At 32.5% G+C, this 22,078-nt stretch overlaps 2 protein-coding genes across 4 annotated transcripts; both read right to left on the bottom strand.

Annotated features, from left to right (window-relative positions):
* Positions 1-3,265: 3,265 nt before the first annotated feature.
* LOC120249274 (ethylene-responsive transcription factor WRI1-like) lies at positions 3,266-5,249 on the bottom strand. Its single transcript, XM_039257782.1, has 7 exons — positions 5,089-5,249; positions 4,912-4,994; positions 4,724-4,732; positions 4,389-4,477; positions 4,149-4,273; positions 4,008-4,084; positions 3,266-3,885 (listed from the first exon to the last, which is right to left on the bottom strand). The coding sequence occupies exons 1-7, from the start codon at positions 5,247-5,249 to the stop codon at positions 3,341-3,343; spliced, it is 1,089 nt and encodes a 362-aa protein (XP_039113716.1). The 3' UTR covers positions 3,266-3,340.
* A 4,338-nt stretch (positions 5,250-9,587) lies between these two features.
* LOC120250561 (UBP1-associated protein 2A-like) lies at positions 9,588-14,839 on the bottom strand. 3 transcript variants are annotated; one of them, XR_005533037.1, is made up of 3 exons: positions 13,301-14,839; positions 10,544-12,212; positions 9,588-9,809 (listed from the first exon to the last, which is right to left on the bottom strand). XR_005533037.1 is itself a non-coding variant. In XM_039259387.1 (2 exons), the coding sequence occupies exon 1, from the start codon at positions 14,740-14,742 to the stop codon at positions 13,312-13,314; it is 1,431 nt and encodes a 476-aa protein (XP_039115321.1). In that variant the 5' UTR covers positions 14,743-14,839; the 3' UTR covers positions 9,588-12,212; positions 13,301-13,311. The 3 variants fall into 3 exon arrangements, 2 of the variants coding, with proteins under 2 accessions (XP_039115321.1, XP_039115322.1); XM_039259387.1 differs by having other exon boundaries at positions 9,588-12,212; XM_039259388.1 differs by having other exon boundaries at positions 9,588-12,212; positions 13,312-14,839.
* Between the last annotated feature and the right edge of the window lie 7,239 nt (positions 14,840-22,078).

Below are 22,078 nucleotides of genomic sequence, written 5' to 3'. Positions count from 1 at the left end.
ATGGTAACTCTTTCGTCTACGAGGTTAGAGATTAACAGTTTAATTATTTCTTTTAATATTAGTTGAGGTGAGTGATTTGTCCATCTTAAAAAAACAATATAAATTAAAACACTATATTTATCTTTTTATTTATATTTTCATAACGATCCATTGTGAATAACAATTTTGATCCTTTCTATAATTGAGAATCATGGTGCAAAAAATGTACAAGTGAACCATTCATTTGTCAAGTTTTCCTTTTGGTGCGATGATTTATGCAACCATTTCTTTCATTTTCTATTATTAGATAACTTCTCTTGGCTTTGTTTTTGCAACTCTTCAAAAGTGAGGAACACACCTTGTTGTCAAAGCGAGATCGTGATTCGAAAAATTCATTCCTTCCTAATATTTTAAGAGAATTTCCACACCTAAGCTTTATTAATGACACCAAATAGTATTATGAGTTTAGGAAGAAAATGACCAAGAGATCCCTAAACATGCATTTACAATAGAGATGGCAATGGGCGGGCCCATTATATATCTTGTCCTGCATCCGCCCGATCAGTTTTTTGTTTTTTTTTCTTTAACTTCTCAATACCATAATAGCTCCGCTAATTTTTACACTCACCAGCTACTTTTTCAAACTTATCATTTTAGTCTCTTTACTTTTTCAAACATATTCTTTTAGTTAGTTACTTTAAATTACAATTTTTTAATCCATCTATTATATTTAAATGAGCTATATCAACCCCATTTTTGATGATTTAGGGTTTAGGGAAATAAACATGGCTAAATTAAAATTGTAAATGAACTGAAAAGTTGCAGTTTAAAGTAAAGAGATTAAAAGGGTAAGTTTGAAAAATTAAAATGACTGTTTAGAAAATTGCACCTTTATATATTAACTTAAAAATTTCTATACTTATTTCTACTTATAATTCTTGTGCATTACTTCCGGACATCGAATCAATTTTTTTATTATTGTAATATCAAAAAAAAAAATATTTCATCTTATTTTTTTCCTTACATTCGATTGTCTAATGTTGCTCACCTTATTGCGGTTTTTTTTTTCCTTGAGCATATTTTCTTTTATTGTTTTCTCTTTTTTTCTGCTTGCATTTAAGCTTTTCTTTTCCTCTCTTATTCATGGTTTCCATCTTCTCCTTTTTATATTATATTTGTTGAAAAAACCATTAAAAATGCTCATTCTTCTTGCATGAATTAGGATGGTAGAAAGGGAGGACATGGAAGAGAAGTGGGAGCAAGTTTAATAAGCTAGTGAGTCTAATATAAAATTGATTTATAAAGTTAGTGTCTCAAATTGACCACATAATGAAAGAATATAAATAGGTAATGAAAGTAAATTTAACAAAGATAAATTAGACTGGATAACTAATGGCTCCAAGTAATGAAGAAATATGAACAAGAAAAAAAGAAGCATGAGCAAAATTTTAAAAAATTTAAAATAGGTGGCTGACCAGCTAGCTTTAACTATACTAGTAAGGGTTGAACATGTAAGAAATATAAGCTACTAGGCCTAACATGATGGCTCTAATTGAATTAGAAAGGAATGAATATGCATTTGGTTGCCAAGAGTGGGTTAGAGAGGAGTGGAACCATAATGACAATGAGGAGGGGACCGGAAAGATTGAAGTGATAGTTTATAGAGAATGAGAAAAATTAAAAAAAATATATAATAAAATGATTATTATACCTTTTATATTTATATGAATGTTATTATATATATAGCCTTGGGAGTTATGACAATTATATTTTTAAAATATTTAAGTATTAAAGTAAATTAATTGTTTTAATTAAATATTTAACTTTAATAAGTCACTAAATCTCAAATATTTTAATATCATTTATTAGTAATTAATTACTATAATAAATAACTAATTACTAATTTAAATATATTTTTAAATAAATATATTATGAATCATAATAATTATTTTTTAGCTGTTGATATTGATTAATATCCAAATTTATTGTTAATATTATAAATTTATAATAAGTAATTAATTAGCTAATCTAAATAACTAATTACAATTTGGTTAATGTCAAAAAAAAATAAAATAAAATAAGTGGGCTAAAACAAGGGTAGTATTGTCATTTCATTGTTCAAGAATCAAGAATCCCCTCAAAATTAAGTCATTGTGAATCCTTCTCCACAACCTCCTCATTCCTTTATCATACCTTTCTCGCTCTCATTACTCCACGTCTAAATAAGGGGTTACACAATGTAAATAATGACTCACATTCCATTTCTTCTAACCAAACAACCCCTTAGTGGTTATAATTGAACTGGGAAAGAATGAATATAATTACTGGAGTGGCTCTAATTGAATAGAAGGTATTTCATTCATTTTATTATAAATGTTCATTTTTAGAAGTTTTCTGTATCCCATATTATTTGTCCACATATCTAATTTAAATGTTAATTTTTAAATTTAAATTTATTAATTTATTTAAATATATTATTTTTTATTATTACCATCTTAAATGTACAATTTTAATGGATGGAGAGAGAAATAAGTAAAATAGGATATTTATAATGGGAGGGAAGGAGTAGAATGACTATGAATAAAATTGAAATAAATATAAACGTGATGGATTTAACAAGAATATATATTTGGCTTTAATTTAAACAACAAATAACAACTAATGGAGAAAAATAAGATGTGCGTTAAAGAAAACTTCATTCATTATTTATGTATTTCTCTAGAATTCAAACATTCAAAAAAATTTATTAGATTATTATTATTTTCTAGTACTCTTAAAAATAAAAAAAATAATTAAATTTTTTTTTTTGAAAGCACATGCAAATTTACAGGGCCCTCAAGGTCACAGAGTTATTTATTTATTTATTTATATTAAAGAACTTATCTTGGCTGGAAAGTTTATCCGCTTTCTTTGCCATGTTACATTTTTAGGTTCAATTTTAAAAGTTCTGAACTTAACTGTGTTTGCTCATTGTAAAGATGAGGTGTCAGCCCACAACGTCCTTTGGGCCTACTCATATGCACTGCAACTACAAGTAAACAAGATATACCAAAAGTTCGACTTTAGATTCAAATCAAGATTGAGACCATGATAAATAATCTTTCTTTCTTAAAAAACATTTTCTTTGAAGAACTTCAACTCTATCCTCCTTTTCAACTTAAAACCCAACTTAGAAAAACAAAATTGAATGCAGCCTTGCAGCTCTTTCTTCATTGTTCTTGAGACAAATCTAATCTCAGCAATCAACAACAGAAACTAAACAAAAAGATTTTTAACACAAGCCAACAATACAGTTCTACATTCAAAATAAAAGATGAACTAAAACTAAACAATGCATGTTAGCTATCATCTGCTGATCAGTTTAGACACCATCATCCTCTGAACTTTTCTCTGATACTCTTCCACATTGCTCCTCCTCCACAAGCTTACTATCCAAAACATCGTCGCTTTTTGTACCAGTACCATCTCCTTCACTACTTCCCATAATCTCAGACCCTTCCAACAATTGCTCAATATCAACCTCAAACACATTGCCATCAAACAAATCAGGAAAATCAATTGCCTGGTCAACAGCAATGTGATCAACAGGGTATCTCTCAAACACAGCAGGGTCAATGAACATGCTCCATGGCAGCTCTGTCATGCTTTCAGTCACTGTGTTCTGATTTCCAGGAAGAGTAATTGCCAATGGTTTCATCTGATCACATGACTCAATTTCTGATAATTCCTCTAAATTAAGTTCAGGACTGAGTTGCATTGATGTCGGCACCGGCACCGGCATTGGCAGTAACTGTGGCAGCTGGATACAATTAACATAGCAACTGATATCAAAGTTTGTCACTGCATTCATGCCTCTGTACTCAATAGCAGCAATATCATAAGCTTGTGCAGCCTCTTCCTGAGTATCTACATTGTGAATTTTTCTAATGTTAGAATTCAATCAAACTCTGAACAAAATTTTGTTTCAGATTAAGGACAAGCAAACATGAAATCAATGAACAAGTTCCCTGGAATGAAATTGTTCATACTGAATGTGCCTAAGTAAATGTATTTGCTGCCAAGTACATGGCCAATCCTTGCTTCCCATCTACCATTCTGGTGATGCCTGCAAGAACATTTTTTTAGGAACTAAACTTAATTATATGTTTATATAAGTATATATTATATACCTGGCGACCCCACGGTATTTAGAGACACCTCTGGAAAATCCACTGCTCCTGCGCTTGAGTGAAGCTAAGTACTCCTGTCTGGACATTCTCTGCATTTCCTCAAACTCCTTGGTGTATGTATGTAACTGCAGTTACAAAAACAATGACTTAAAAAAAAATTATTCTGAATAGAATCTGGCATACAAAAATGAAGGAAAAATAAATAAATACAAAAATAAGAAGAGGAAGAAGAAAGTTTACAGGAAAATTAAGGAGAGTGTCTGGGCCCCAATACTTAAGGGCAGCAAGATCATAAGTGTGAGCAGCAGCCTCTTCCTCATCATATGCTCCTGGTTCAAAACAAACCCATCACACAAACCAACACTGACATTAATAAACAGTACAAGCAGTCAGAAACTTTTTATAAAACAAATGAAACCAAATCTAAATCCAAATAAAGAAAAGAAGTGGAGATGAGATTGCTGATGTGCACATGGGTCAGAAACTCAGATTAGAAAATAATAATGATAACAATAAAGAAAAAAAAAAGAAACAAGATGAAAAAGTAAGATTCAGTTCAAGAATCAGTTGCTTACCCAAATAAACTAAGCACCAGAAGTTAAAGCAGCACAAGGGTGGCAGATCACCAGAGGAGGCAAGAAAAAAAAAACAGAAAGTAAACAATGTCAGCTCTTAAATAAGTTAAACATATTTCTTGGATCCTCAACCAAATAACTTTGGAATGAAAGTAAAAAAAAATAAAAATAAAAAATAAAGAGTTCACCTTGTTTTCCCTTCCTACTCTGAAAGGGATTCCAGCAGTGTTTGTCCCAGAGATGAGCTTCAAACCTGCCAGTCCATCTATGTCTGCAAACATTAAGAATGAATGAATCAATCAAATCAGAAACTCATCCAAAAAGAAAACTAAGAAGAAGAGTTGCTGACTGTAAAGAAAGATAACCTGGTGACACCTCTGTAAACAGAAGTCTTGTGTGGGACACTTGAATGGCCCTTGTCAGAGTTTGAAGATCTTTTGGTACGTTTAGGCTTTGGTTTTGGGAAGAAAGGGGCATTGTTGGAGGAAGAGGAAGAAGAAGGGGATTCTCTCAAGGTGGCAGTCATAGGAATGGAAGGAGACAAAGTGAGAAGGGAGAAGAGGAGTGGGGAATTTAAAAGGGAGGAGGATGGTTAAGGTTTGTGAGTTAAATTTAACCATGGTTAAGTGGGAGTCATGTATGTCCAAATAAGTCTAGTAGTCAGGGTAACCAGAGAGGTGAGTCAGGTGACACTTGGCTTCTTGTTGTTCATGCTGCCAATGGGTTCTTTAGCTTCTCTGCAGAACACCCATGCAAACCCTGGGCTGGCTGCTCTCTCTCTCTCTCTCTCTCTCTCTCTCTCTCTCTGTTTCTCTGTGTGTGTGTGTGTGGTTGAGGGGATTAGAGAGGTTAATTATGGGGGTTAATCCCAATTGGAAGGGTTAGGGAGTGAATTAAATTGAGATCATGTGATTCACACACTTGACCCCTATTTTAAGTTTTGTTTCTTTAATTTTATGTACTTATTTTACTTGGATGTATTTGTGATTTGGCACATTGAGAAATAAATTTGTTTTTTTTTTAATTTGAATTTAGATTTTTGTGTATATATACATGTCAACTACTTAATAACTCAATGCTATGACGTAAAAGTACTAAGGGGTAGAGCAAAAGTTTGAATCTTTCCTCTAATAAGATCTGCTTTTTTATCGCTCGCAGACTCGTATATCTTGGATCTCAAAGATCTGCTTTATCTATACTATTTACTGCACTCCCAAAAGTGGATCTTCTATGAGATAAATAGTGATTTTATCCCTATGTTATTACAGGGTAGTAGGATTTTTTTTAAAAGCTTTGTAAATCATTGTAACTAGTACATCTCTATATTTATCTGTTTTTTGACAATCTCTTAAATGGAGGCGTTTATTGCCTGTTAGCAGTGTATATATATACACATATGATTGGAAGATTTAGGGCGTGAATTAAAGGGAATACATGTGATTCACACACTTGGATGTATTTATGATTTGACACATTGAGAAATAAATTTGTTTTTTGTATTTAAATTTGGATTAGTGTGTGTGGTATAAATATGCTTATGGTTTGTTAAGGTTTTTATCTATTATTTTTTTAAAAAAAATAATGTTGAGTGTTTCTTTTGATTAAGATTTGGAAAGTGTTTTATAATTAAATCAAAATTTCACTGCGAAAAATGTTTTTTTTAAAAAAAAATTCATTGTGATTTTATAAACATTGTGCTTGTTGAGTATATGAAAATATTTTTTTTTCTCATGCTTTTTTTGAATGTATATCAAATCTACTAAACAAAACGTTGTGTATGTGATGTGTGCACAAACAATTTTTCTTTCTATATTTTTGGATACGGACATCACATTTTTTTGTTTTTTATCTACAAAACCATTTCAACGTAAATATTGTGTTTCTTGAATGCATATATTGTACTTCTTTTTCCTTCCTTTACATGCATGTTAAGTTACACCCTTACATATAATTAATTCAACCATATTAATTCAACCAATTGTGTTTCTTGAATGCATATATAGAACTTCTTCAAAAAAAAAAAAATTTTTTCCAATAAATGTTCAATTACAAATGCATGTTAAATTGATTAAACAACATAAATGCCACACAAATTTTTCATGTAAGTGGCTAAGTGCACATTTGAATTTGCTGTTTTGGTGCTTTCTCATCCCCAATCCTTTGAAGGAGACCAATATAAGTACTTAAACTTCCAAGTAATTTTGAATGAAACCAATGAGAACATAACTTAACTTTGTGTATTAGAATTTGAGCACTAATGAAGTTGACAAAATGATTATATAAAAAGATCTGAGTCAAGATTGTACTATAAAGGTTGAAGAAATCAGTGTCAAAGGCGGCTATGAGTATGGACTCAACTCTTGGTTAATAATAATAATAATAATAATAATAATAATAATAATAATAATAATAATAATTTGATTGGAAGATAGATTAGTTGATAGTAACGTGAAGTTATTTGGTGTGTTTTTTTTTTATTGTAGATGTGGGACGTTTTCAAGCATTTGACATATTGAAGTCACTAACCCAATTAGCCAGAAAACCAATGCATGGCTGCTGGTCTTTAAATGGCTTTTAAAATGAATGATAATGAATTGAATAATAGAGTTCAGTCATATTCATTTATATATATATATATAAATGCATTCTAATTAAATGGGTGAATTAGTCAAGAAACACCAAATTGGTCCTATTCCATCTAATGAACGATTGATAAATAAATATATCCTAGTCAAATTATGCTCAAGCTAATTGACGTTAATAAATGAATGATAACGAAGATTGTATAAATTTACATAAAAGTAGATTTTGGTAAATTTTAGTTGATGATTTTTAAAAATCTTGATTAGACTTGTAAAAATTGCATCAAGGATGTTACAATTTTTTTTTAATTGATACAAAAATTTAACTATTACTTAAGTTTATAAAACCTCATACTAACATCAAAACCATTATTGACCGTAGCCAAAACAGAAAAACTGAGATTTCTAATTTCATATCATTTATCAAAAAATTAAAATACCATCATATGATTTTATTTTAATTTACTTCATAGAATATATCGGCATAAATTGGCATAAGAGAATTAACATAATTAAAATTAATTACAATTTTTTCAAGTTAAAAGAATAGCACAACTCATATTAAACAAGGAAAAAAATTGAGAAACATCAATGCCATCCACCTCCAATCTATCTCCTTGCCCCCTTTAATAGAAAGATAAAGATAGTAACATTTATTTCGGTTGAAAAATAAAATATTTCCTATTGTAGCTTACTAACCAACCATTGGAAGATAAGGAAAGGATATAAGCACTTGAAATACATTAAGATATATTTTTAAAGAAGAGGTAACTCAGCAGTGCTCCAAGGATTGGCATAATACTTTATTCTTTAATGTAAGTTCGAGGGTCAGAGACACGTGTGAAAATTTAACTAAAACTTCAACAAAACTCCCACAATAGACATATGAATCTGAAATTGTCACATGGATTTCACGGGATGTATATAATTGACTTAATTAAAAAATTTCAATCATAAATTTAATTCTTCTAAACTCCTTATACATTTCATTTTTTAATGATAAATAATAATACAGGCCTCAATTTTCAACTTTTACTAATAACTGTCTGAATTTTATCACCTTTAACCAAGATTCACCCAAAAAAAAAATTTTATTAAATAATAAATAAATTATAAAAAAAATTAACAATACTACCCAATATTATTTCACAAAACACATTAAAATTAAAATACCAAATATACATCTTTATTCAGTCACAACATCTAAAATTCAAACTATTATAACCTATAGTAATCAACAATAATAAAAAACAAGACCAAAAAGATCATCTATTCACAATTAATCAATCCAAAATAATAATATATACCTTAATCAATCCAAAATAATAATACATACCTTAAATTTTCACAAGTACAATATATGAATATTTGATTTTATTAATATCTGAATTATATATATATATATATATAAGTAATAAGTATATATCAAACTAATAAATAAACATATTATATACTTTAGGGCGGGCCTGGACTTTAACAATAAAACCCAAACCCAACCCATTTAAAATCAGCTCTATACTTTGGGCAAACTTTCGGGCTTAAGCAGGTAGCCCGGCTCTTTGAACAAATCTATTCAGCACCATCATGAGATATTTCCAGAAAATTTTGAGTTTTCAAAATTTTAAAAAGCTTACAATTTGAACAAATTATAAGTGGAAAAAGATTAAGTTGTGTAACAAAACCTACCAGAACTAAATTTTTTGCAACCCTGGCCTAACCCAAAAAGGAAAAACTTAATTAAATTTAGCATTAAAATAGAATAGAGAAGAAATAATTGCATCATATGATTTACGTTTGCAGTAACAAAAAACCGTCTATTTCTGAGAAATAATTAAAACCAGTGAGACTGAAAAGGATGCATTATCAGTTTTGCTTCTCTAGGCAGCAACCTTAAGAGTCAAATTAATTGTTGCCCTTTCAAGCGCAAACAACATTTTAGTTTATATCTTTGTTACTGAACTACTTGCCTCTGATACAAGTTTTACATTTCATATTCTTCATGGTGTTTTATAGGTTAAACCATCCTAATTATGTATGAGGACTCACAGAGTGACATAAATAATCACAAATGAATAAGCAATACGAAAGAGTCGATCACACCGGACCAAGAACACGTCTAACATAAGGCCAAATAAGCATCTGTGACACCAGTAAATATGCGGTCCACTGATTCATAAACATACTATCATCGACAAAATCATAGCCCAGCAGTGAGTGAGCTCCATACCTTCAGAACAGACCACACAGCCGTCTCATCCTAATTCATGGAGAAGCACAAAATGGAAAATAAACTAATGGCCACCCCCCAAGCTTAGGAAAACATTTGCATACAAGAATAGCCTCGGGAAAAAAAAACCATTAACAGAGTAGGTCGCACTCTCAGCAAAATTACTCCAGGAAAACAACAGCTTTCCAATGGTAAGAGCTGCCTATCCAATTCCATTTACCTTGACTTACCTTCATTTTACCATCAAATGCTACCATAGATTGCACTTCTAAACATGCTGAAACAAGAAACCATTAGTTGAGATCTCAAATATAGTAATATAAAAGGCCACACTTAACGGGATGAAAATGAATTGATATCATCCCCAACAATTGCTTTTCCTGATGCTGAATTTCAATACAAATCACATCCATTAAATTCCCAGGTTGTTTTTATACTTTGAAGTTCATACATCAGGATGCACTAAAAAGCCTTCAAAGACTCAATTAAACAGCTACAAGAGACAGCATTAAGGGTTCCGGCAGGTTTTTATAAATATCAATATTGAACATTACCTGTTATGACTAAAACTAAGTCAATGCCAATAAATCTACACCTTAGTCTTGAAAGTGTAGCTGTGTACTATACAAAACTTCATCATGGTGCTAGGTTTCCTTTTCAAGTTCTATTGAACACAAAACAATACCTAACCAGTTAAAGTCTTAACATGTTTTGTAAACCACAATCAGTGCCTTGCCAAACAAAGGCATACTTTTACATGGAAGAAAAGAGTAACATATGCAATTAATAAGATTTGTTTTCCTTTGATCTAGTAGATCAATTTCAGTGGATTCCCTAAAGAAGGTAGTCATTTAGAGTGAATCAATAAATGACCGATTAAAACCCGTCATCACAGTAGATTTTTTTTCAATAATATATTTGCTTAATAAAGCTAGATTCTGAAGTGACCAGCAAGCAAAATACTAGCCCTGATAGGTGGAAAGCAATTCAAAAACAAATCTAGGTACATACCTTCTATTGGATCACAGCATGACATCTCCTTCCATCTCACAGCTTGAGAAGTGAGAACCAGCAGATGATCCCATCATTATACTACATCCAGGAGCCAAGTTATGCTGCACCAACCAAAATACGATGTCCATCTCTCCGATGCATCAAAAGATGGGTTTGTCTGACAAATTAGGTTTTGAGAGAAAGAACAAACAATATCCATAAAACAAAAACTTGAAATATTTGAATGCTTGATAAAAAACCACAGCCACCCAAGTATTGCGATATCTGAGACTACAAAAAGGGTTTTGTTACAGACAACTTCACAAGCATTTTGTTTTCTCCCAGACACCTTAACAGTGTCCCAATTGGTTGCTCAAAAAACCAAAATATATTGGAATTTGGAGAAGACCTGTTTACTATAATAAACTAGTTAAAGTAGATGGAAAGAAGATAGATCAACAAAACTGAAAAGTATGACACAGATACAATGACATCATAGCAAAATCAATTTACAAGGTTTTGAGGACAATAACCACCTTAACATACAGCCATGAGCCATATTATGATGTACCAACAAAAATACGATGTACCTCTGTCACATGCATCAAAAGATGGTTGGGTCCAATAGATTTAGGCTTTGAGATACATAATGATATAACAAAACATAGACTTGAAAGGTTTGAATGCTTAAAAAGCAAGAGAAAATAGGGCCCACCTAAGTGTAGCCTTAAATGAGACTAAGAAAATGGGCATATTTATTGACAACTTCACAAGGTTTTTTCACACAAACACCTTAACAGCATTCCAATAGGCTAATCCAAAAATTTTAGAAAGTTGGGAGCCTGGAGAAGGCATGTTTCCATATTAAAATAATTAAAACAAATGGAAGGAACAAGCTAGATGAATAAGACTAAAAACTATAGTCCAAATACAGTGACATTGTAGCAAAATCAATTTAAAAGTTTTTGTGGGCAATAACCACCTTAAATCCAAAATCAAAACAAGGCACTCAATAGTTTTGAATTTGTCATAAAAAAGTAAAAAAAAAAAAAAAGGCAAAACTACTAAAGAGAGACCCACCAGTTGAAGAAGATCAACCTGCATCAAAAAGTGCTCATTAAGAATAGTAAAGCAAAAAATAGAATCAGATTAGAGAGTAAGTTACATACACAATAAGAGATAAATCAAATATTCTCTTTAACACATAATAAACCGTTCAACAGCATCACATACATTTTGTTCTTTTCGAAAAAATAAATAACAAATGTTGGTGAAAAGCAAAAACAAGTATAAATTTAACCACGGAATAGATCAATCTAATCCAATTTTGCTGGAAAAAATAACATTTAGCTTGCTTTACTTGGGCGAATGGAAACAAAAATACCAACAAATACCAAATACTGCACTGCATTTAAGTCAGACTGCTTTTAAAACCAAAGAAGGTTTTTACAATAGACCACATAGTTTAGAAGGCTTCTCTGAAGCCAATTATAGTAGCTCAAAGTACTACATAATTTTAAAGAACCAGAGAGAAGAGAGAGGAGAGTTCATAGGGAAATTTAAAAGTTTTGATAGCCAAATGACAGTTTTCAAAAGCATGAAAGTTGTAGCAGTTGCATGGACACAAAAGGAACTCCAGAAGATTCATCAGCTCACAACTAGATTGATATAATCACCTAAAAAGTATCTGCAAAACGAATAGCAAAAGTATAAAATAGGATTCAAAAAAGTTTTAAACTAAATCCTTGCATGCTATCCGAAAATAAATACAAGAAAAACTTTGTAATTGATGAACTTTTCCAAACTAAAATAACTTCATAACAGGACAGTATTGTGACAGAAATTATAGGGAATATTAAGCATCTAAATTTAGAAAACTTGCACAACAAAGAAATTCAAGAAATGGCACAATGTCTCCATATGCTCAGTAAAGTTAGATTAGGAAAGTCAAAATTCAAAAGGAATGTTAAAATGTCAAGAACTCACAGTGCATTCTAACCAAAGGAAGCTTTGGCTCCAAAGATGATATTGAATTTCACACAACCTCATAAACAGTAAATTCTTGGGGGTGCTTCACAAAAGCAAATCTACTAACAACTTTGTTGGAAAAAATTGCTGGAAAATTTTAAAGTAGAAATAGGAGGAAACACTTTGAAATCAGTAAAAGTGATCATGCAGTGGCTTCAAAGGATTTAAAAGAATAAAATGTCAGATTATTTAAAGAATTGGAGTCATATCTAAAACATATTTAGGTCAGCAATAATTCTAGGCCATGAACGAAGGCTTACCTGAACTTTCCCACCAAAAATAATAATAATAATAATAATAATAATAATAATAATAATAATAACCAAAAGTTGGCTGGGTAAAACAAGTATCAAAAGAAAAAGTAATTCATGATTGCTAAGGAGAATAAGTTCAAGCAAGTCATTTCCAACAGAATCTTTTAATATGGATCTAATAACATTAATTGGTTGCACGCTTAGTGGTGTCATCCAAGAGGTTCAACATTTTCTTTTTTAAAAAACAAAGATAAACATGAAATTGCATACTTTATTTTAGCATAGCATAAACTTTACTGAAAATTTCATAAGACTGTTTGGAAGGCATATAAGAAAACAGCGCATGTTTGATGATTGAAATAGTTCACCACAGATTAGCACTACCGACATGAGAAATCAGACTAAGGAGGATATCTCAACTTCAAATCATGAGGGTGACAACGAAACATATACACAATTACAACAGAAATCAAATTTACAACAACTACTTTACCTGATGATTACCTAATGATAAGGTCCACCCATGTGACCAGCTCCTGGTTGGTTCCTCCCAGTTCCTCCTGCCCCTGCATTCCCATACCCACCCTGCATATGCCCATGTGCCCCATATCCCCCAAGAACGCCAGCATTCAAATTACCACCAGTGGCTGGCTGATTACCATATGCACCAAGCATCCCATGCCCTCCTCCAGCTCCAAGTGATGCTCCTGCTCCCTGGTTTCCTATCCCCGCAGATCCAAGAGAACCCAAAAGGTTTGTTAAACCGCCTAACCCGCCACCCTGGGTCGCAATCAGTGCAGTCAAAGCCTGCCCCAAAGCCGGGTTCAGGCCACCTGCTGCTAGAGCCGCCTGTGGATTACCCTGATTGAAACTCAACCCTGTTGCCGGAGGGGCCATCAAGTGGCCTACCGAAGAAGCACTTCCAGTCCTTGAGAATTGTGGCCCATGGGATGCTCCCCCATGATGAAACCCACCATGATGACCTCCACCAGAAGGAAACACAGGCTTACCAGGCTTCGGCCCATCGATTGCCTTCTGGCAGTGCAAGATTATCCCTTCGAAATTCTTGTGAGGTTCCTGCAAAGCCTTCCTCGCGCCCTCCACAGTCCTGTAAACAAACAGACAGAAGCCCTTCGGCTTTCCAGAGGCCTTATCCAACCCTAATGGTCCGTCCTCAATCTCACCAAAACTAGAGAAGAACTGCAATAGCTTCTGAGGCTCAAGATCTGCCCCAACGTTGCTCACGTAGATCTTTCGCTGCGTATACTCTGACACTGAAGGAGCCTGCTGCTGAGTAGAGGCTGAAGGGGGGCCGGCAGAGGCAAGCTGGCACGCGGCCGTCCGGTGCCCAATCTTCTTCTGTGGTTCCTTCAAAGCACGCTGAGCGCCGGCCCGGTGTTTGAACAGGATGAAGCCGTATCCCTTGGATTTCCCTGAGACTTTGTCGATGACGGCCTTACAGTCCTCAATCTCACCATACTGCTTGAAGGCGGAGATGAGGGTTTCGGCGGTGGTCTCCCAGCCAAGCCCATGGACGAAGATCTTACGATGGGCTGGATCAGCATCGGCGAGGCGATAGATGCTCGACAGAACGTCGGGATGGTTGACGGCGGCTTCACGGAGGAGCTCAACGAGCTGGTCCTTGGGGAAGGGCTCTAGAAGCTTCTGGATCGCCGCCGGATCGCATTCCTCGGCGTCAGCATCATCGCCTTCATTGTCGGAGTCGGGGGTTTCTAGGGTTTGGTGATCTTGTGGTTCCTCTTCCTCTTCCTCTTCCTCTTCCTCTCCCTCTCCATCCATGCTTTCTTCTTGGTGATCTTCTTCTCCCATGGGATCGTTTATCGGTTCCTCGACAGCAGATGGCTGGGTTGTATTGCCGCCGCCGGAGGCCGCCTTGGGATCGGATTTGGCGTCGAGCTTTCGTTTCTTGGCCATGAGGTGAGAGAGAGAGGAGGCGGATGGATGGATGGATGGATGGATGGAGCTAGGGTTTGCGCTGAGAGGTTGATGGTTTCTGGTTTGTATGACGTATGTGCCCTCGGTTGCGTGCTTTTATCACTAGATTGCCCTCACGCTTGCGGCTACCCATGTCTTGTTAGGAGATTCTAATTACGATTTTACCCTTTTATAAAAGTTTTTACTTTTTAATTTTTATAATTAGATATACCTGCTATAGTCTATACTTTATATTTTTATAAAATTATCATGCTATTGATGTTTATTATTATATGATTATGAATTATGTTTTTTTTTTTATTTGCCAACGGCAGGGTGTTTGTTTTGAGAAAAATCTGAGATGAAACTTTAAAACTCATCCAATATGATTATATAGACACTGGCGGAACCAAAAATAACAGACAAATGGGTAAATATAGATCTGAGTTTAAATATATTAAAATTATATAATAACACAAGTTAAATACTATATATAATTTTTATATGAACAAATATTACAAAAGAAATTAACAAGAACAATAATTGATTTTTTGAGTGTTTTTTGTATTTTGAAAATAATAAATAATTTTATAATTTATATAATTAAATATATTTTTCTCAGTATATATTACTAATCAATTGGCTATAGTTACTTACCAATTCTACTATACAGATGAGTCTTTACAATTTTAGAGTAGACGAAACAAGGTAGGGGAAGATGATAAAGACGAAACATTAAAATTAGAGATTTATTTTCAAATTAAACCCAATTAAATTAAATTATTTCTTCATATTAGGCTAAAAAAATTAGTTTCATATTAAACGCTGTAAAATTAAAAAAATATATATACATTCTTTTAATATTAATAATGCAAAATTCAAACTTTTTTATAATTTTAAAAATATACATTATTAAATATATTTAATAGAAAAAAGAGAAAAAGCCCTCTTCTAGTCTATGTGGCTTTGCCACAATATAGATGGATTTATTTAGTTTGCTTTGTAGCTATGCATGTTCCTAGCCACCGTTTGTAGTATTTTCATTAAAAACATTTTAAGGTTTTTTTAATTAATTATTTAATTTATATATTTATATAAATTTATATATAAGAATTGAATCTTTATGAATATACTTTTCTATTTAAAACTTTGTAAATATTGCAAGTGTAGTTACTTTTCTGGTTAGGTTTCTAACTACTCATGCGTACAAAACAAAAAATAAATTCAAAATAATCCAACAAGATACATTATTGACACTATTAAATTGTATACGACAGAGCGGAAAAAACATTTTTTTTTTGAAATTTAAATTTTATATCTTTAAATATTTTAAATAAAAAATTATTGGAAAAATTTTGAAATCTTAACTTATAATAATATTGGAAATCTATTTAAAATATATGATTTTCCAATCTTATTATTATTATTATTATTTGTTTATTATATGGAAAAATTATTTTTTACCCCCTAACAGTTTAAAAAATTCACAGACAACCCCTCTGACTTTTGAATTTGCCGGACAGCCCTTCTTTTTTTGTTTCACTTCATTTTTTCCCCTTTCAGCTAATTCCGTCTAATTCATTTGATTGAATTCCATTTTTACCCTCAACAATGGTGGATAAAAACACATCATCTTTTTTAAAATAACCCAGTTTTTTCTCATCTTTCAAATATTTTTTGAAAGACCTTGAGCCTCACCACGGATCTCTAGTGGCCTTCGACCATTTTCATCACCACCTTCTGTTGCTATGGGTTCTTCGGGTTTGCCTTGACGATGAAGTCGGTGGGAAAGGCTCGGCCTTGAAAAGGAAGAGGCCGACGAGAATCGATATACTAATGAGAGATGTGTTGTACTTTAGAGAACCGAAGAAATCGGATTAACGGAAGGAGGATGAGGAGGGGGAGGGTATTCGTTGTTTTGTAAGAGAGGAAGGAACGATTTAGAACTTATGTCTGGATGTGGCTTTCGGTGTGTTTCTGTTTAAATATATGTGTTTCGGATTAACTTAGGTATGTGTGTGTTTTCTTTTTAATTCAAATTCATCTGATTTATGTCGATTCATTTTGTATGGATAAATTTGAAATTGTCGGAATGTTTATTATGGGGTTGCTTGCACAAACCAGGATTGATAAAAGAAAACAAGGTAATTTAAACAAAAATAACTATTGTTAAACAGAAACCAAGACTATTAAAGCGGAAACGCGATACCTTAAACGAAAACCCGAATTATTAAGACGAAATAAGATAACTTAAACAAAAAAACCTATTGTTAAACATAAAAAAAGTGTATTCATAAACAAAAAAAACCAAAAACTATTAAACAAAAAAATTAGTAAACTTAATCGAGATCGCATTAACATATAATGTAAAAACTATTGAAACCCAACAAATTAAAAAGTAAAAACATTTAACAATGCACTCTAACATAATCGGATAAACAAAAAACGAGTAAATTAAATAGTAGCGAGAGCATTAAACGAAAAGCGTGTTAGCTTCAACAAAAAAACCCGGATTGATAAAGCGGAAATAAAAATAACTTAAACAAAAAAACAACTATTATTAAATGTAAAACGTTAAAATTTATCTTTATGTTTAATGTACTTCTAATTTCGGAAGAGAATATTGATTGGAATTTACAAGATTTAAAAAGAGTACTTGGTAAAAATAGCCTAAAGTTTATAGAACAAGAATTAATCCATGGTAAAATAGTCTACAGATTTATCCATATATCCATAAAAAGTCGATTCTTTTATGTTCTAATTCCCTAAAGTTCTTATTCCAAGTATTTTTCTTTTTAAACATTATTTTTAAGCATTTATTTAAAAAAGACCAATTGAATTTGAGTTTAATTTTAATTTTAATTTTTTTAATCCAATAATTTCTAAAGAGTTTTTGGGATCTAAATTAATCAAAAATATAATGTATTATTGTACTAGTAGCTTAACTTAGTCTGCTTCCACTTAATAGTGTATGTTTGTGTGTAACTAACCTAGTTTCAGCTTAAATAACTCGGGTTTTCGCTTAAGTAACCCGGGTTTCAGTTTAAAATTGTATGTTTGTGTTAAACGCTACTCGAGTAACTTAAACATGAACTAATATTATTAAACATAAACAATTTTTTTAAATGAGAAAAATACCTAAGTTACACAAAAAACACATATATTTAAACGAAAACATACTTTAATCTAAAGTTTTTCTCCTAATTCATCTCTGCTTACCTCCTCCGCAACTACATTCTCCCTCTCCTTTTGTCTCTTCAACCAGAAACTTAGTATGATTCTCCAAGTTCTCACCTTCCTCACTCTTCTCCTTCTCCTCTTCCAATGCTACTAGCTCCTTAACCTCTCCAACGATCTCCACGACCTCTTTCTCCTCAACCCCAACACCAGCAGAGCTTGTCTACAGATCCAACTCTCCACCAACGGAGTCCTCTAAAGGGTTCTCCGACTTCAAACCATTGATCTTTGTGTCTATCGCTTATCACGCCAAGAAAAATAAAAACAACGAGGCAAACACCCATAAATCCAAGAAACGATTGAGGTCCGCTCCGGCGATGGTGCACTTCCGTCAAACTCCCACGCTGTCGCCGGCGGATCTAGGTGTCTCCACCGTGACTCCGATCTCCAGATCGGATCTACCAACCCAACCCGAGATTTCACAGATTCCAAATGGAACGAGCAAACATGCCAAAAAAGGACAACCAAGACTCGGTTAGAAGAAGACCTTTCTTACAAGTAGATAAAAGCCCGTATTAAAAAAAAAAAGTTGCGTTAGTAGATGAAGGTCATTGTTGTCAAAAAAATTCCCACCCAACTCCGTTTAGTCACCTTAACGACTTGAAGGGTTTAAAAATAAGTGGAGAGAAAAAGAGGGTGTTTTTGGGGATACCAAAATTAGAGAAGGGAAAATGTATATAAACGAAACTTTCAAGAGGTATTTGGCAATTAACACTTATTATATTTATAGGAAAACATATGATGGTGAAGATCATCGGAATGACTTTACTTACCACTTGATAATATAGTTAAAAAAAAAAACCTGGGAATCTTTGATAAGTAAAAAAAATATATATATTACTGGGCAAGCTAACGGCAAGCCCTTAATAGTTAATACCCAGGGGAAGAACATTGGTGAGAAAGGCAAAAATATAATTTTATAAAAAAATCAATTAAAAAAATGAATTACTAGAAAAGATAATTTAATTTTCAAAGCCCTTAATTTCTCATTTGCAACAATCACAGGGACTTATGTGTCCTTTCTTCATTTTTTAAAATCCATTCCTAAGTAGTCAAGCTCAAGCGGGTGTAAATATGAAGGCAATCAACATGTTATGTGCATCACAAGGCCTTCAAAATTGTATTTTCCACTGCTGGACTTTTTTTTTATGGCAGCCGCCAGCCCATGGGCTTGGTCCACCTATAATAATAGACCCATTTAAGGAGGTGTTCATTTCAGGGAAAGTGATGGGAAGTGGGGAGAAGTGGTCTGACTTCCACCACTTCTGGTGTTCATTTGTGCTGAACTGGGGGAAGTGCCACTTCCCCCACTTCCGACTGAAGTGGATTTTGAACTAAGCCCACTTTGGTATTTTTTTTACTGAAGTGGGGGGAAGTGAGACAATCTATAAAAAACTAACTTCCTTTCACTTCCAAAATCTTTTTTGAACTCATAGACCTTCATCCAACACCTAAATCTTTCGATTTTATTCTCACTTTCTGACAAATGAACATCAGAAATCCTGGAAGTGTATCACTTCCCCCCACTTCAGGGAAGTGGCACTTCCCCCACTTCCTGACTTCCCCCCACTTTCCCTGAAATGAACGCCCCCTTACATGAGAACTCTGCACGTATATAATACATATATATACACACACACATAATATATATATATATAGAGAGAGAGAGAGGGCGCAACATCTACCACACGTGTAGATTTGAAATATAGGGACCTTTGTATTTAACAGTTTGATGGAAAAATCAACGGTAATGATCATGTTTTTCATTTGTGTTACTGCGCTTAGAAATGGTAACACAGTAAAAATTGGATGTACAACATTTTAATCTGAACCATTTAATTAAATCTATACAGTAATTAATCAATCATAACCGGTAAATTCTACTTTCACCGGGAAACCAAACTAAAATTAATCAACCTAAACTAAACCCAATTAACCCATTTATGTGTATATCTCTCCATAGATATTTCCTCATAGATTATATATATATATATGTTTGTATGTATGTAAATATCCATGTTTTCTTTACCGTTCTAATTATCAGTTGAAGAAAAATAATCCAACAGTCTCTTAATCTATTGATATCGGGCCTCTTGCATAATATATTTATTTCAAAAAGGATAAAAAATCAAACTCTAAACATCACACAAACTGAAGGTGCCTATGTTGAAGTATTAAGTTCACACTTATATATGACCCTGACTTCCATGGGTGCTTATCGCTCGTTTGTTGGGGGAAAAAAAGAAAGAAGAAAAAAAAAAAAAGAAAAATCAATATCAATTCATTTTTTCCATCGGCTACACAATTCAATCACTTTCATTGTTACATCATCCTAAGATTTTATTTTATTTTATTTTATTGTCTTGTCAACTAATTCTACCTGTCCAGATTGAGCCGGCAACAATGCAATGGCAGTATGTTCAAGTCGTTGGGTTATCACTTATCAGAATTGGTCTCGGAGGTTGATGACAAAGCTTCAACTCCAGCCTCTCTACATCTTCTTTGAAAGTATTGCACTTCATAATCAAGCACTAAAACAAAATTTCATTATTTTCAAAAACAAAAAAACAAAAAAACATAATTTCATTTCTTTTTGTTGCTTGTGCTCTTAAATATTTGCTCTTGTTTTCCAATCAATTCAAACTTATATTTAAAAATTTAATATTTAGTTTGCGTTAAAAAAATTATTAATTATTATCACGATATCCACACACTACTCGTACTCGGGAAAAAAATAGTTAATAACCAAAAGGCTCATAACCTAACGATAGTTACCCATATGTAAAAAATCAGGTTTAAACATTTAAAAAATTTTAGGTTTAAGGCTTGTTGAAAGTATTAGTGGTAACGAGTCATCGGTTGTAGGTGTGGGCTCGTAGCTCAAACCACTCATTACTGAGCAAGAGTGTGCAGGCTGGACGATCAATTCCACATCCTTGTGAACATCCCTGATACATATAGCGTTGATCACTTTTGTAAAAAAAAAAAAAGAAAGTATTTTGTATTTTGTCTTCTTCCTTACTCAAAGTTGAGAGTTTGAATCTTACCTATGGTTTGCCCACATTTATCAATATATATGTATACATACATAACTTACATATACTCTCTTTATACATTAGTTAATATATTTTTATAAGTATACATCAGTTAATAAGTATAGTTCTATTAATAGTTTTGTATAATTATTTTTTATTTATAACTAATTATATTTTATTTTCTATAAATTATTTTTATGAATGTTAAAGCAAGATGTGATGTAACTTTTTTACGAGATAAGTGGGTAGAAATATCCCAAAACACAAAATACCATTATGGTGCACTAAGTCATTTTCCAGATAAAAATTTATTCCAATATTGCATGAAGGAATTGCTTGTTCACTGGTTGTGTATCATCCTCATCTGTTTCATTAAACCTGTTTTTCTTGGTAGTTGAAATGATATCAGGCTGGAAAAAGATAAAGCCTATTATGCCATTTTAGTCAATTCATTTCTTTGAGTGCTTCCAGTTATATTATCATTTTATTATTCCTAGTGCTCTGCTCTCTATTCGGTCATAGATATATATATATATATAAAGAATAATGTTTTGACGGTTTAGCTTCATTCAGTACACACAAAAAATGCAGGCTTTTTGGCATGAACCTAATGTGTGTGCCAGTGTATGTGTTCCTTAAAGAAAAGACTATGTATCAGCACTTTGAAGTTTCTTTTGAAGTATCAGAGAGATGCTTTTCATTTTCATTTTCACTTTTTTTTTTAAAAATTTTCTTCACAATCCATTATTCCGTTAAGGAAAGTTATTAAAAAGCTGTCCAAACTCCAAAGGATGAGATGAGAAAAAGACAAGAGTGTGAAGGGCTTGATCATTGTCACAAAAACGTGAGGAATTAAAATACATCAATAATACTTCTAATGTAGTCTGAATGGTTGGGAGGAGTAGGAGGAAATAAAATTATATATATTGACCATTTTTCCCATTTTAATTATAAAAATATTTTTAAAAAATAATTAAAATGAAGTAAATAGAAAAAGTTAAGGAAGCAAGTGTGGGCTGGTCCATTAATAACTACATGTGGTTGTGATTTAAAGATCTCAAGTT

Source organism: Dioscorea cayenensis, chromosome 19 (assembly GCF_009730915.1).
Source record: "Dioscorea cayenensis subsp. rotundata cultivar TDr96_F1 chromosome 19, TDr96_F1_v2_PseudoChromosome.rev07_lg8_w22 25.fasta, whole genome shotgun sequence".
Classification (NCBI taxonomy): Eukaryota; Viridiplantae; Streptophyta; class Magnoliopsida; order Dioscoreales; family Dioscoreaceae; genus Dioscorea; species Dioscorea cayenensis.
The sequence above is the reverse complement of the archived record's forward strand: the minus strand, read 5'-3'. Positions and strand labels throughout refer to the sequence as shown.